Below are 16,759 nucleotides of genomic sequence, written 5' to 3'. Positions count from 1 at the left end.
ATTTTCTTTAAATATTATTCCCCATATACATCCATAAAACACACATAGTGTACACACACAGTAAAGTAGAGGACTCATTGGAGTGTGTTCGTCCCCTCAGTGTGCTTGACCTGTTTCCAGTGAACTGTGGAAGAAATAAACAAATCTCACCACAAACACATTATGCTACAGCCATGATTATGCTTCTCTATAAAGACATAATATATTACACAAAGACTGGGCTCATTAGAGTTTATGGCTTGAAAATAAGAACACTAAAGTTTTTGATTAGTCAAATGATCAGATGAAAACATCACAAGACCATACAGAGACGGGTGACAATGCCCTACATTCCCTAGGTTGAGCTTCTCGTGTGTTTATTTGTGTGATTTCACCTGAATATGTTTTGGTTTCCGCTTTTGAATCTTTCAAATATTGATGTTGTTGTTGACTCAAATTTCACTTTTACTTTGGGAGCAGGGAGTAGAGGAGAAATAAACTCAGTCAAGAGAGGCACAGACGAGAGCAAAACAATTCTAAATGCTGTTATCAGACATGAAAACCAACTTTTCCTTCTGGGAGAGGAGAAGCTTCATAGAAAAGAAAACAAAAAAAGATTTACTGAGGATAACAAGCAAATAATCTTAAAGACAAGAGCAACAGAAAGCAGTCTGTGTGTGAGAGCTTGTTGGCTCAGTGATGGCGTCCTGCTCCTTCTCTCTCTTCCTCACACTGAATGGACGGTCTGTTTGTTGTCGCTGGTAGAACTAAAGGAAAACAATGCCACTCGATCCCCTTCTGTGTGTGTTTGTTGTTTATTGGAAGACGGTCAATCATGCATAAGTGTCTATTGAGTTCCTTTCCCCCAAACAGTTCTTTTCAGAATACTAATTTATCATTTTCTCTTTTATCGTCTTCTCTCCATCCCAGCAACTTTGTCTTTCCTTTTTGTCATTTGATATAAATGAGCTGGATGCTCCAAATTAGCATTATGAAACATTCATAAATGTAGAATATAACTCAACATATTTGACACACACACACGCACACGCACACGCACACGCACACACACACACACACACACACACACACACACACACACACACACACACACACACACTGAACATTAGTGGAAATGTTTCATGATAATGTGTTTCTATTTCTGGTCGTATTATAATCCAGATTATATATCTGACCCTTTAGGCTGTCAGCTGCTTCTTCCCTCTACCTCTCTCTCATGACTTACTATGGGACATTTTAACGCTTGTGTTGTAACATTGGTACTTATGTAAGCAACTTTTTAAAAATAAATTACATTAAATGTAAGAGTATGAAGTTATTCCCCTTATTACAGCAGTTTAAATCACAACATGGGCAGGTTTAAAACCATCAGATAACAAAAAAGGTAACAAAAACACATGTAGGCCTATATTAAACAATATATCCACTCTTATTATAGTATAAAGTTATAGAGCCTAAAAAATGAACAGCATGTTTCACACCAAATACAAAAGCAAAATATGTTTTATTGGCATAACAAGAAAATAAAAACATGTTTCAAGTTTGACACAACTTTTTATATTTGAGTATAAACTGTTGAAAGGTAAGAATGTGTCCTTGATACATCCAGTAGTTAGTTGTGTTTAAAAAGCTTACATACACTCCAACCCATTATCACAAACTTGGCAGTATGAATACTCAAGCTATAAAATACATCTCTCAAATGAAAGTCTGAAATACACTTTACTGAGATTACTGTATGTATTATTATAACTACACAATGGACATAATCAATATACATTACAGTATTAGACTTACTGTAAATCATAGTCGTTGTATTTATTTTACAGTAAATAGCGTCAAAACGACAGGCATACATTGTATCCAATCAGACGTGGCTCTTTTGTGGAGCTACATCCATGCTAGCCAATGGGATTCTGACCTCTTGTGTACATTATCCAATCACAGATCACTATATGCTGGAAGGGGAGGGCCTTGTTCTCCCTCGGCTTTGCCCAGTCCGGATGTTCCCCAGTAGCAAATAACGAGCAGCAGTGTGTTAATGTGGCAACCGAGGTAGACAGGGAGGGGTAGATAGACTGACCAGACCTGGGATTTTTGTATTTTTCCTTAATTTTTCTTTTCCTACTGAGCCAAGGGTTCACAGTTTATGTGACGCCTCGGTTGTTAACTTGTTCGTAGACGTGAAACCCCGACCGCTACTGCCTTTCTCTGGGACTTATCGTTACCGTGAAACAGCCCAGAAGAAAGAAGGGAGAAACAACATGGGGCGATAATAAAAAAAGGTGTTGTGTTATGAACCGACGATGACTCTCTGGGAAGATCCGTGAAGCATATTTATTTTTATTTATTCCCCCCTTCCTCCCTTTCCCTTGTGTCCATCTTTTGTTGTTTTATTTTTGAATTTTCTGCCCCCCTTGCTACTTCGGGAGGTTGTTTTTAAAAGGAAAAGGATACGTTACAAGAGGACTGAAGGATGGACCAAGCCGGCATCCTGAGAAAGTTTATCCAGAGGGTGAAGGCCATGAGCGAGGGGGACGAGGAGAGGGGAGAGGACAACTTCGGCAGCGACTTTATGGTGGGTTACATTTACATGAGCTTACCTAGCCTCCTTCACCTCTATATATCTCAACCAAACCTCCCTCCCCCATAATGTCCACATTTTCCTCCACACGTACCCTCAATATCCCACCCCCTCCCCGGTCCCTGTCTCCCCCAGGAGGTGAGGCAGGGGCGGCCACACTGCCCTCTTCCTTTTCCTCCCATTTCCAGGCTTTACATGGCGGCCTAGCATTGTCTCCCAAACCACAGACCACCGGCTCCTGTTTCTTTAAAATGCAGAGATAACAGCTAAACAACACACATTCACCCTCCAACCCCTGAGCTCATTTTATACATTGCTTTGTTGGATAGCTTAGCCTATCAGTGAATGCTGCCCTAAAGTGTTATTGTGGCTTATGTCTGATAGCCATGCCTGACTGTTAAGATACAGTGCATGATTCATTGTCCTCACTTAGCAGGATGTATTATCCCTGTGGACAGTTTTGTTATGGTCTTTTCTCTATGAAATATGTTAGGTATGATTGCTCATAGTAGTAGTTGTGAGCAGATATGTACTGTAGACACATCCACCTAAAGACTGTTAAACCAACGTTTGTGAAATATAGTCTTGCCAGTTTATTACACTCATTGATAAAATGATGTGCACAACGTATTGGAGACATTTTGCAATGCAATCAAATGTAGCTTACTACAATTGAGTAGTCTAGCCTTCGTGAGGGGTGTTGCATTAGACTGGCTACATGTACCTACAAAAACTGGCAAATAAGTGTAAGGCCCATAGATCAAATTATAAAGCATATTTTACGGTATTGTGTTAATCTGTTACACGTGGGAAGGCCCTTTTGAGGTGAAATAGAGACATTTGTTGTTAAAGTAACATTAAGTTAGCCTTATGATGACCGCTGCTGACCTGCAGTCATAAGTTTACCCACCCTGCATCACTGGATGTTGTTGTGGCCCAACTCTGACCCCAAAGAGGGCAAGTCCCAGGCTTGTGAAATTGCTGAGATATTTGCAACATCATGTGGTCATTTTTGTTTTAATGGCTGATTGATGTGAGACAATGTTGTGCTAACTGAGGGGATTTAATTTGTGAATCTAACCTTCATTAAATGTTCAGATACAATAGGCCTTTGTTCATTTGAATTAGTTGTAGTGGCAGATTGTAGGTTTAGCTTTCCTTTATGATACATTTAATGTTTCTGCCTACAGTTGCACACACACTTCGTTCTCCTTACTTCCCTACTTCATCCAAGCTGCTTGCTGGAGCTTGCAACATTCTTTCTTGGCCCATTTCATAACATTTTGTTCTGGCTTTAAAACTACAGCTTTATAGACACCTCTGCACACTTTGGATAACAGTTACACCATTTGTCAGGACATTTGTTACATAGCATAGCAGATTGACAAGTAAGGAAATGTGTGAATATTTGTCCATTTGTGGGCTGATAACATGACCTGTCCTGTGCTTCGAGCGAGTGTTTCATAAAACTGGGAGGAAGCGAGGGTTGCGTTAAGACCAGACCATGCAGGGCGTTGGGCTGTGAGAGGTATTGAGGAAGTGCATGTGATGAGAAAAAACAAATTATTATTTAACTTTATGCTATAGCCATTTAGTTGGAATTATTATCTAGTAGTTGTATATTTGCTTAAACTGATATTAAGCATGCATTTTTATTGGCTGACAGTTAATTTTCTAAGACTTCTTAATGTCAATTTTCCCAACAAAACATCCCGTCAGCCCCCGCTTTTTAATCAGATAACCGCTTTTCAAACGTTATGACATCACTGCTTGTCACGCCTTAACTCTTCATGTGATATCTGTTCAATTTCTTTTCAATAATCTTTATTGGCATGAAACCCAGTAATTCCCTTCTACAATGAGCTTCTGTGAGCCCTAGCACTCATCCCTTCAGGCAGTAACATCACCATTAAACAGCTGATGTGAAAAAGTAATGTATGTGCTCCAAGTATTTCTTAAATCTGGGTATTCACAATAATTAAAGTGGACCTATCATGCTATATTTGAAACATATATTGTAGGGCCATACCTATATAAAACATGTCTGTGAAGTCTTTTTTTCAAAATACCAAACAGATCATGCATTTTAGCCATGCCTCATTTCGCTCTATTTGCTCTTTCCCAGCCCTGTTTTTGCAAGGGCTGATTCTGCTTTTGTAGCAGACTACAGCGCCACTTACAGGCCTGGCATATGTACTACAGCGTCTCCAGCGCTTTTGAGCGGTCTCTCATTCCCCTGATAGGTGGAGAGTTGCCCATATAGGCGGAGCACCCCTTTTCTGACGTCAGAAAAATTCAAATAATAATCAGCTCCGTTGCAGCCCCGTTTTTAGAGATTTGGGTATGGAGGAAAAGAGAGAGGGTTGTGTTTTCTGACACTTGGTGAGTTCCCTGACACACCGGGGACACATTTTCATGTATAAAAGACGTACAAAAGTGCATTTTGCATGATAGGTCCCCTTTAAGTTATTTTGTGGAGTGTCAGCTTTATGGTATTTATTTTATGGAGCTTCAAGGATCTGGTAGTGAATTTAAAGTAGCACCTACATTATTCAGCCTACAGAACCGGCCTGTAGACCAGAAATGTTGTTCTGATGGAGAACATGCGGGTTGTGTCTGTGCCAGTGTACCGAGCACAATTAAAACTGCTCATCAGCCACAGGCAACATAAGTCAGTGCTTTAGCTGGTCGCTGCCGCTCTGTAGTACCAATTTCAAGCCTTAAGTCAAGCTTTCAATTGCTGGAGTCAAACTCACAACACCACAAGCGCATGGGGTGTGCTCCTTTGCACACTGAGTCACCAGAACACCCTGACATAACACCCACTTTAACTGCCTATTGTTGTTTATATATAGAAAGTGTTTTATAAGCATAATTACAGTGCTCTGCGAAGGCAACAAGTCCGATTATTTGCCTTGATGGTTCTTCTTCTGCAGCTTCTTCATGGAACAAGAACACTTCATTTCTGGCACCCAAATGTGTCCTTTAAAAAACAATTGCGACCCATTTAGACCGTCTCTTTTATAACAGGGTGTTGTTAATTATAAAGAATTTTGTTTAGCAACATTCATATGGAGACGGCTGATCTCATGACATGGCACATACTGGTGCATGTGTTGCGATGACATCGGAGTGTTCCATGAAGTGTAAGGAGACAGCTTCAAGGTGTAAATTAGACTCACTTCAGTCATAACCCTGGTGTTTTAGTAACCGAAATAACTACATTGGTGGATTTAGAGATTTAAGCTTCAGCAATGATAGCATGCAGCTTGTAATCAACAAAACAAACACTATGATAATTTAAACCAATCTGGTCTGATGATAATGGCTTCATTCAAGGGGATACAAAAGGGATGAACGGTAATATTTACTGTCGAAGTGTATCTTCTAACGCAGGTTCTGCATCATTGGAACATCTATGCATTCGCTGTTCACAAAACAAACAATGGCAATCTGACTTGTTTTACAAGGGTAGTTATCAACCAGCTCTGTCAACCCACCACTTTCCAAACCAGCTATTAGTGCGCTTATGTAAGCGAGGACCGAGGTTTTTTGTGTGTGCAAATAGCCCGTTACAGGGGCATTGTTATGGACCCATCCAGAGAAGATTTTAAAAGAAGATACAATATTTGGGGAATACTTGCTCATTGCTCAAAAAGAAACAATATAAACAACCAGAATCAGGGTCAGAAATAATTGTGGGCAAAGGGCAACTGTGCCACCAAACACACATTTGTTGTGTGATTGTGGCCAGTAAACACTTTTATTTTGAACCAAACACTAACAAAGTAAGACCAGGGGTGTCCAAACTACGGCCCGGGGGCAAAATGCGGCCCGCGGGCCATTTTGAATCGGCCCTCAGCAAATTAAAAAAAGTATAATGGAGTATGGCCCAAAAATGAAACTCGTGCTTGTTTTGTATTGTACTTCTTAAATATATATGAAAACAGATATTACACAGTATTCATGTGTTAAGAAGCCCACTCTTCAAATAAATTCAGTCAATTCAAGTTTAAAACAAATCTAACTTGATAAGAAAAAAGCCCAATAACTTATTTTCATAACACGCTTGAAATATATCCTTCCTATGTCCTCTTATGATAAGCAATCTGAGGCTTCTGTTTTAAGGAATGAGCTGCTCCCCTTTTGAGAGCTATGATGTAGGCTGTTGTTTTTCTTAAAGCATATTCAAGTATTAAGCATAATTTACCTACATTTCATTGATTTTGCTGACTTATAACTTAACTTACGAGGCAATATACCTCACCTCTAGTGAGTGGCCCAGCCCTTCGTATATTTTTCTGTAAGTGGCCCTCGGAGAAAAAAGTTTGGACCCCTGATCTAAACCTTGAATTTTCCTCCAAAATATAACAGAAGAATGTAACATAGTTTTCGTTATGACGGCTAAATAGGACTTCTAAATTGTAGTCGATCTGAATGAAAGAAAACCCACAATATCACCAGAGTTTTCATCGTAAACCCTTTGGTTTTTCTCGCCCTGTTTCTTACAGTCCAGGTCATTTGCTGCCACACGCTTATCCACTGATGTTGACTTTTCCGTTTGAATAAGGTTACATTTAGTTTTGACCAGAACATTCTAAACTCATGTTGCTGACTCATAATTCGGGTTTGTGAACGCAGATCCACACATTCTGCACAGCGACACAGCTGCTGTTGTGAAGGCAGTATTTCGCCCTTCAGGTTTGATGTCACTTCCTGTGGGCACATTCATTCTCTCTGTTTGACTTCAATTAGGGCAAAGAGAGAGAAGCAATTTAGGGACGCTGGTGGACTTTCATGTAGGGTCACGTTTTGATAATGCAGTTAATTGATTGTATATGTCTTTAGAGTTGAGCTTGAGGACATACAAACTGCAGGGATTGGGACCTCTGTGTTATGAGACATCTCTGTATCTGCTAGGCCAGGGGTTCCCAAACTTTTCAGCCTGTGACCCCCAAAATCACTGTGCCCGTGACTGGCGACCTCCCGCCATGTGAATTTGTTATACAAATAACAGTGTTCCCCATACATCGACATACAAACCCCACAGATCCTCAACTCCCCCGTATCTCACTCATTAAGGCGAGACACGGCAGGCAAAAACATAATTTTTCATGCACTGGTCAATTTTGATATGTTGTGCTGTTTTGATTCCATAACATGTTTTCTATTTGCGTCTGTAGGTTTCTCCTAAATTCACCAAAATGGCAAAAGAACAGCGATAAAAATGTTCACAGAGAAGACGACAACAATTGTCACTTGCACGAAGCAAGGTTATATAAAAAACAAATGATCCCGAACACGAAATACCTTCACGGAGTGCGTCGGTGCGCAAGCTGTCATCCAAAGAACAGCCGGGTTTAGGTAGCGCCTCACAGCAATCTTTAAAGGTCGTTTTCTCAAAATGAGTTGTTTCTCATGTTTCTGAGTGAGAAATGTCAACTTCAGTACCACTTACATACACCAAACCTTCCAGTTATATTCCTATCAATATTCTGAAGGTTTTTACAGAAGGGTTTGTTTATATATCATTCATAGCCTGAATTATATAACATGTTATACCTAAAAACTAGGGCTGTCAAACGATTACAATTTTTAATCAGATTAATCACAGTTTAAAAATTAATTAATCATGATTAATCACCTTTCGAACTATGTCCAAAATATGCCATTTATTTATGTATATTGTTGTGGGAATGGAAAGATAAATGAAAGAAGGCGGATATATCCATTTAACATACTGTATCTATGTTTATTATAACATTTTTCTGCGTGTCAAAATGAAAGACAGCCCACACACCTATCAATCATCAAACCGTGGGGTCTTAATTCATTACGTGTTGATTTCTATCAACGGGGGAGTACTTCAGGAAAGTCGACAGAGGGGGGGGCTAGTGGAGTACTTCGTGACCACAGAGTGTGAACGTTGTGATCAGCTGTTTTAGCGCAGTTCTCCAGTGAAGGGGGGGAGTCTCCCTCCGCAGCCGGTTGGCGTAGTTTTGGCACAATTCCGTTGTACAGACCGACGTTAACAGCAGCCCTGTCTGTGCACACGGAGACCGACTCTGTCGTCCGGTGATCTAACCGCCTTCTGGAAAAGCTTCACAAGTACGTCGGTACGCAAATGCGCTTTGTGACACAAGTGACGGTACGCATTTCAGATTACGCACATAACCAGCGTACCAGTTATGTGCACCCCTGTACTACAGCAAAAGTATTCTCCGTTGGGACTTCCTGCAACAACACCATGCCGTTATCTTGATTCTGATTGGCTAGAAGACATTATCAAAGATGTTCTATTGAGAAGACGATCACTACGTGACAAAAGTTTTCAAAACCGTTTCTGGTCTTCGGTATTTCCAGACAAGTGGCTGCTGAAATCAATCTTACTAACTGCTGTCTGTGCAATTCTCGGCGTGAGTTGGCGGACTTTATTTTGCTTACTTTAACATCATTTTTCATGGTGGGGCTAAGCCATTTCTTGGTATGGGTGTAGCCTACCCCAGCCATACCCTGGCGCTGCCACTGGTGGGATATATGGGGCGGGCCATTCTGCACATGCGAACTTAAATGCGTTAAATATTTTAACGCAAGTAATTCAAAAATGTAATTACCGCCGTTAACGCGATAATTTTGACAGCATGACTAAAAACATGGCGAAAATTTATATTTTAGAGCTGTTGACAGTATTTTCTGATTTGTGATAAAAAGAGATATCCAAAATCCCTTATGTAAAAACTTTAGATTCTAATATGACTACAAAATGAATTTCGAACCTGACTTTATCCAATATTCAGAATTGTGTTCCTGAAAGTATTAAAATATGAGCATATTTAATTAGAGTATGGCAAATTTGCATGGGGGGGAGAGGTGCCCCTACAAATAGAATCAAATTATGTGGGAAACAGTGATGATAATAATAATAATATATTTTTAAAAACTTTTTTTTTGGAGTCATCTCGCGACCCCCTGGGGGGAACCCCTGTGCTAGGCCACCATGCAGCCTGACAGAAACAGGCTATTACTTGCATCCAAATTCCTCACACTGTTACGTTTGACATTTTTGCACGGTTGTCCCCAGTTGATATGCAAACCCTGGCAGTGGCACATTTGTTATATTTTATACTGTATGTCTTATCACAGAATACACAACATTGAACTAATCCAAAATCTAATTTGTTGTCAATAATGGACCTGAGAACACATTTCTTTAAACACATTGCCATTTTGGCGTCTATTCATGTGCTCCCATATTGCATAGAAACAGACGTCTGCTTATGAACAGATGCCTGGATATTGCATGTTATGTATGAGATAGCAGGAGCAGAGGTCGCGTTAACCGAATATTTTCCATCTATGACGGATTTTTTTTAACAATGACGGAAAAATCTGAAAGCATTAGAGCATTAGAACAAACTCGGAACAGCCCAAAGTTTCCCCGCAGCGAGGCTCCGGTGTTAAGCATGCCTGCCAAAAAGGAAATGATACCGTTTCCAAACCCAACTTTGCCCTACAAATCATTGAAATGTCTGTGAGTTTTGGCTTTACGCTGTGCGCACTCCCGCGAGGTGCAGTGGGCATGCATAACACAGCGCTAACAATCTTACAATTTTACGATCCTGTCCGTCAAAATTACGGGCAGTGAAAAAGTCTAGCGCAACCTCTGAGCAGGAGATACTTGAAGTGTCCTATAGAGGTGTAAGAATCCTCTCACAGGTTCAGCAAATGTAGCTACCAAGTGTTTTAATGTGGAAGATGTAAAATAATCAGATTATATACAGGAAATCAGTCTGGCATGTGTTACCTGTACTATTGTTTCTAAATACACTGGCATAAACACACACGTTCCTGCTATTAGGAACACTGCTCGACTTTGTAGTCTAGACAGGGTTTAGACATTGGAGATCAGCCTGTGTGTGTGTGTGTGTGTGTGTGTGTGTGTGTGTGTGTGTGTGTGTGTGTGTGTGTGTGTGTGTGTGTGTGTGTGTGTGTGTGTGTGTGTGTGTGTGTGTGTGTGTGTGTGTGTGTGTGTGTGTGTGTGTGTGTGTGTGTGTGTGTGTGTGTGTGTGTGTGTGTGTGTGTGTGTGTGTGTGTGTGTGTGTGTGTGTGTGTGTGTGTGTGTGTGTGTGTGTGTGTGTGTGTGTGTGTGTGTGTGTGTGTGTGTGTGTGTGTGTGTGTGTGTGTGTGTGTGTGTGTGTGTGTGTGCCCCACCTTTGTGGGCAGATTACTCCCAAGCAGCACATCAAAGTAAGCGAAAAAGTGCAAACACGCTTCTCAAAACATGTGTCCTGTCGGGCAGACATAACACACTCAGAGGGGGGGGGGGGCAAGAAAAGGAGATGGGACAATGCGTAACATGCTAGTAGTGTGTGTGGTGTGTACATTTGAATTGCCTGCACATCTGAGCCTGGAGCACATGCTCTGGAAGCCTTTATGGTTGTACAATCACACACAGCCACACACACACACACACACACACACACACACACACACACACACACTCTTGCTGGTCAGGGATGCAAGAACCCCATCTTCCTTTGACAGCATGGTAGTTTAGTGGCAGCATAAACGGAGCTGCAACGTTTAACAGCTAATGGATGACTTGGTTGCCAAATATTTGATAATAGAAAAATCATTTTATTTATTATACAATGACCTAAAATAATTCAGTTTTCAGCCCCTATAATATGAAGATTCACACCTTTTTTCTTCATATTAATAAATGTCTTTGGGATTTTGACAAACAGGGGATTAAATGTCATTCATTTGGACTTTAAGAGGATGGAGCCTTAACTAGTTTCTGACATGCCTTTGGCTCAGCCGGCTTCCATCGTTGGCGAAAAAATGAGAAGCCTGGTGGGTGTTTGTGCGGCTCTGTGCTTTTATTAGCTTGTTTGTGTGCGTGGGCGTAAGGGCGTACACAGCAGGGGGTCGGCTGCTGTTTTTGTTAGTGTATGCGTGTGTGTGTGGCAACAACTGTAAGCCCGCCTTATGTTACTGTAACAAGACTTCCCAATATCCTCTGGTGTCACATCCTCCTTCTTCCTCCGCCCCCCCTCCCACGGCTTAAACCAGAAACCAGCATTATGCCCCCGAGCTGCGTGTTTCTCAGAAGAGACGCCACGCAATATTTCCACTCTGGAGTAAGTGTGTGTGTGTAGGTACACACACACTTACATATCATGTAAAGTTTACATGAAAGATAGCTGACCCACCGATAAGGCCGAGAAACGTTATTGATCAAGATAAGAGAGCACACACTACAGTCAGGACATTCCACAGTAATAGTGTGCGTGTAAAGTGTGCTTCATTGAGGAGCCATCTTTACTATGGTAACTCACACACATCACTTACACCCAAACATGTCAGCAGCATCTGTGCGTCCTTGAGATGGACAGGAAACTACACCAGTAGTGTATTACATTATTATAATATCAGTAAATAAACACAGAAAGGCAAAATGGATGCATCCACGTTAGTCCAGACGAGGCTCACATAAGAGTGAGAGAAGTAGAGCGTCACACAGGCAGAATCAGGCTTGTGACGACAGGTTGACCCCCGGTGAAGGCTCTGAATACATGCACACACTAAACACACAATGAGCTCCTGTCCCAGGTGATTGGGATTATACGTGGTTTGTCCACATCTGCTTCCTGCAGCAGGCCGAGCTGCGCAGCGGGAAATAGTGTGCTCGATATGACAGAGGAGGCACCAATTTGAACTGAAATGCAAACATGGCAAACTGTGCTTTCAGTTATTACGTCCCAGTTGATAGTATCCATATATTTTGTACAGTGAGGTTGAGGGTTTTTCAAGATACTTTCAGAGACACAGTTGATGGTGAAGAGGAAGGGGAGGTCCCGCTGTGAAAATGATGTCATTCTGATGTTCACAGGGAAAGTCACATGGCGGTCAGCTGCAGAATAGCACTACAGGGGTTCAGTGTATTACTCCAGGACACTGAGTTATGCAGATATTGTAAATGTGTTTGTGTATCTTAGCACTGTGTTGTGATGGTAACTCCTCCATCTCTTTCCCTTCTGTGCCTTTCCTCATGATTTTATGTATTTGTCCACTTTGTTTTGTCTTGCATACTGTATGTCTACTGTAAACGCCAGGCTGAGATTTGAGGTCCTGCAGGAAGTTGGCTCCCAAAAGTGAGAGTGGTTGCTTTTAATTGGCTTGTTGAATGCTTTTAGTTCAGGCCAGGTGCTTCCTGCTGTCGGCGTGACTGTACTGCTGACCAAACACAAACTGCCATCAGATGCGTGAGCAATCAAAACCACATTAAACCATATAAGGATGATGCATATTATTATTTTTAATTCAAAACCACATGTTCTGCCTTTTGTGTCGTATTGTGATATTCGGCTGCTTCCTGTGTGACTTGCAGAACAGAGTGTGTAGGAATAGAAAAGGAGACCGGCATGAGACACAGTGACAGAGACAGATTGGAAAGCCTGATGGCTAATTAAAGGGAAGCACATCCTGCTTTGTGTGTGTGTGTGTGTGTGTGTGTGTGTGTGTGTGTGTGTGTGTGTGTGTGTGTGTGTGTGTGTGTGTGTGTGTGTGTGTGTGTGTGTGTGTGTGTGTGTGTGTGTGTGTGTGTGTGTGTGTGGTGTGTGTGTGTGTGTGTGTGTGTGTGTGTGTGTGTGTGTGTGTGTGTGTGTGTGTGTGTGTGTGTGTGTGTGGTGTGTGTGTGTGTGTGTGTGTGTGTGTGTGTGTGTGTGTGTGTGTGTGTGTGTGTGTTGTGTGTGTGTGTGTGTGTGTGTGTGTGTGTGTGTGGGTGTGTGTGTGTGTGTGTGTGTGTGTGTGTGTTGTGTGTGTGTGTGTGTGTGTGTGTACTGTCAGTACTGTCAGTACTGCCTCTCTGCCACTACACCAACATTTCCTGACCACAAATCTGTTCCCCCAATGCTTGTGCAAGAAGGCATATTTTCTGCCAATCAGTGCCCTCTGCTGAAGCAGGAGAATGTCTTTGTGTTTGTTTGTGTGAATTATTCAGCGTGCTAGTGAAGTACAGCACCGCCGACTTACTCAGCCAGGAGACGGAAAGTAGGTTAGACCCACTAACAACTACATCTATTTTTCCTCTCTGCCTACCTCTACCTCTAATACTCTTTTCTCTGTTTTAATGTTCTTTTCCATTCCGTCTCGCTCTGTGTGTCCAGTAACTGCCCTGGCATCCTCCACCCATCTTAGCTTGTGTCAAGTCATTGTGAAGAAATGTGTCTGCGAGCACACATGACTCAGTCGCACCCTGGAGGGGCCTGTGAAGTCTGCACAGGGCTTTTTCGGGGCAACGCCCATGTGTGTGGGGCAGTGGAAGTGCAGTGTTCACAGGAAACTGGCATTTATGCTGTTTTACACTCTGACTGATAGGAAGTAAGAGGGTACAAGGAACGGAAGGGGAGTACAAAGGTTCAAATAAAGAGAGTGCAAAGATAAGGAGCCGTTTGAGAAAGATTTCTGATTATTTCAATCATTTTTGATTTAATTAATGAAGACAAAACAGAGTTGAAAACACTGAAGCGAGGTTGTGATGCATTTAAAACAAGATCGTACTGTAATTCAATACAGCCAGTGATGGTAGACGACCCGGGCTGACCACACATGGGGCCTGAGAAAAACAGTTTGACACACTGTTTGAACTTTTGACAAAAATGCAAGTGAACATTATTTGATAACACATGTCCGTCAGCTGTTAGAATATCACACGTTTTGCAGACGTGACCACAACAGTGCAGAGTCGGCCGTTTCAGAGCGATCTTTCTTCACATGTGTGAAAAGTTAACCATCAGAAACTTCCTGATGCGGGTTTCTAGTGTTTTCTAACTTCTGTTTCCTGTGCTGTTCTGTACCTTTTCATATGTCTTCATTATGATATAAATGTGTTTCCTATGACATATGTCATGTGTACATTTATATCATGCAAGCATCAAAATCTAAACTTAACAGAAAAAGTGTTTTAAAGCAATTTAAAGGTTCCTCACTAGTTTAGCAGATATGAAAACATTACTAGCTTGTCTAAAATGAGGCTTTGCTCTATTTAAATAATTTTTTTAAGTCAATCAAATAATAGAATATTTGACTCATAGTAACTGAAATTGGCAATGACTTTTAGTTGCAGGGCAAGATGAACTTTTAATAAAGTTAAACAGGAACTTTTAATTATACGATCTAATAAAGCATCTCTCCATAAATCTCCTCTTCGATTTAATATTTTTATGACCGTTATTTTCCTTTAATGAAAGAGTTGTTCCAGTTGTTGTGCAACAAATCCAATAGAGGAGTATACTTGAAGCGCTGATGGACACAAGTATGTTTACATATCTCTGTCCCCCCCCCCCTCCATTCAGAGCAGAGGCTAGTGCGAAGCGACTGAGTGTGTAAAGAGAGCATGTGAATAGACCAAAGGAATAAAGGAATCCATTAGCTTAGTTTCCGAGAGCCTCTTAAAAGCCTTGGCTGTCCCTCTTTCCTCTGCTTTGCTTCTCCCATCTTTCTCCAAAAATCACTTTATCTCAAATACTCCAGATCTCCTCTCCTCCACTCTCTTCTTATTTCCTCTCCAAGTTACCTATGTTGTCAGTTTGTTTAGAAAAGCTACAGAGCTGCACACTGCTCTCCCATTGTGTGTGTGTGTGTGTGTGTGTATGAGATTGATTTGTTTATTAACCTGATAAATCATTAAACTTGACTTTAAGTTGTTATTCAAGATTGATGACATCCATAGTTCTAATATTAAAGTGTTAGTCTTAAGACCCAATCCACATTTGAAGTATGCAATGCCTAAAATCAAATGTCATACAACTTGCTTGGATGGAAATAGTTGGTTAATTGGAAAATACCATGACAGCCAGCCTCTATATTGAACAGTAACCACAGGGTTGCACTGATGCATTCACAAACTGCTTCAAATCATTCAATATTCATTTTGTTGCTTTAAGAATTAACAACTAAAAACTGCTAGCTTTTGTACATGTGTTGTTTCCTTACCAGCTATTATACTCTATACCTGTGGGTAATTTAACAGTTGTGGTAGGTGAAATACATATATAATATCTCCACAATCCGTCAAAAAAAAGTAACATGGAAGCATAACGTGTATTATTTGATTGAAATATGTTATTTTAAATCTTATCAGTCAGCTAAACAGATACCAGACAGTGTGGCCTGTATTTTCTGACGACTGAAACAAGCTGTTGTTTATTTAGAAGTGGAACATGTTGGTTTGCTCCTCTGAATTGAGAGAGGAAGGTGTACACCTGGATTTATAACTGCTGAAATGTCTTTGAGCCTGGTACTAAAGTTGTTATTCCCTAGTTTTCTTCTGTGTGGATAATCCTTGGCAGTTTGACCTCGTGATTATACAACTTGTGTGCTTGTGAAAACAGGAAATCTCTTCCTAAATGGCTGCTGCCAGTCGATCATGTATTTTGATTCAGGGCCAAAACAAATCCTTGATTAGGTGCTACAGAATGTCAGAATGAATTGACTTTAGGAGGAATCCACTTGTTTTTCCAGTTTTCTGTAAATGAAGTGAAATAGGCTACAAAGAGAAAACTCATCATCATTACAGAGAACGGAGCAATGTGTGCATGATAGTCTCAGCAGAATGTGTTTTTGGGTTGGGGGAATCAAAAACCATCACAAATCACTGTTGCCTGCCTCCTCTTGCTCATTGTGTGTGTGTATTAGTGTGTGTGTGTGTGTGTGTGTGTTCCCGGGCTCTAGCCCAACACAGAAGCAGGCCTCTGTTGGAAATGTAATTCACATGAGGCCAGAGGAGCTCTACTGCTATTCACACACACACACACACACACACACACAGCTGTGTTGCCGCCCACAGTGTGTGTACCTCTCATTCTCTATATAAAGATGAGGAGAAAAACTCATGTCTTTAGATGTGTGTGTGTGTGTGTGTGTGTGTGTGTGTGTGTGTGTGTGTGTGTGTGTGTGTGTGTGTGTGTGTGTGTGTGTGTGTGTGTGTGTGTGTGTGTGGTGTGTGTGTGTGTGTGGTGTGTGTGTGTGTGTGTGTGTGTGTGTGTGTGTGTGTGTGTGTGTGTGTGTGTGTGTGTGTGTGTGTGTGTGTGTGTGTGTGTGTGTGTGTGTGTGTGTGTGTGTGTGTATTCAGTGAGCAGTCAGTTTTTGAATGTACCGAAGCCCTGAATC

General features: G+C 41.2%; 1 protein-coding gene across 4 annotated transcripts in view; it reads left to right on the top strand.

Moving 5' to 3' along the window:
* Nucleotides 1-2,025: 2,025 nt before the first annotated feature.
* LOC117542861 (tyrosine-protein phosphatase non-receptor type 12-like) overlaps nt 2,026-16,759 on the top strand; it is a 64,409-nt gene continuing 49,675 nt past the window's right edge. For 3 of the 4 annotated variants that reach the window (XM_034210741.1, XM_034210743.1, XM_034210740.1), the window contains exon 1: nt 2,026-2,578. In XM_034210741.1, coding sequence (XP_034066632.1) covers nt 2,477-2,578 — 102 coding nt within the window. In that variant the 5' untranslated portion in view covers nt 2,026-2,476. The remainder of the gene's footprint in view (nt 2,579-16,759) is intronic. The other variant, XM_034210739.1, reaches the window with a different exon arrangement.

This window comes from Gymnodraco acuticeps, unplaced genomic scaffold (genome assembly GCF_902827175.1).
Source record: "Gymnodraco acuticeps unplaced genomic scaffold, fGymAcu1.1, whole genome shotgun sequence".
In the NCBI taxonomy this organism is placed as follows: domain Eukaryota; kingdom Metazoa; phylum Chordata; class Actinopteri; order Perciformes; family Bathydraconidae; genus Gymnodraco; species Gymnodraco acuticeps.
Note: the sequence above shows the minus strand (reverse complement) of the source record. Positions and strands in the feature narration are given on the sequence as shown.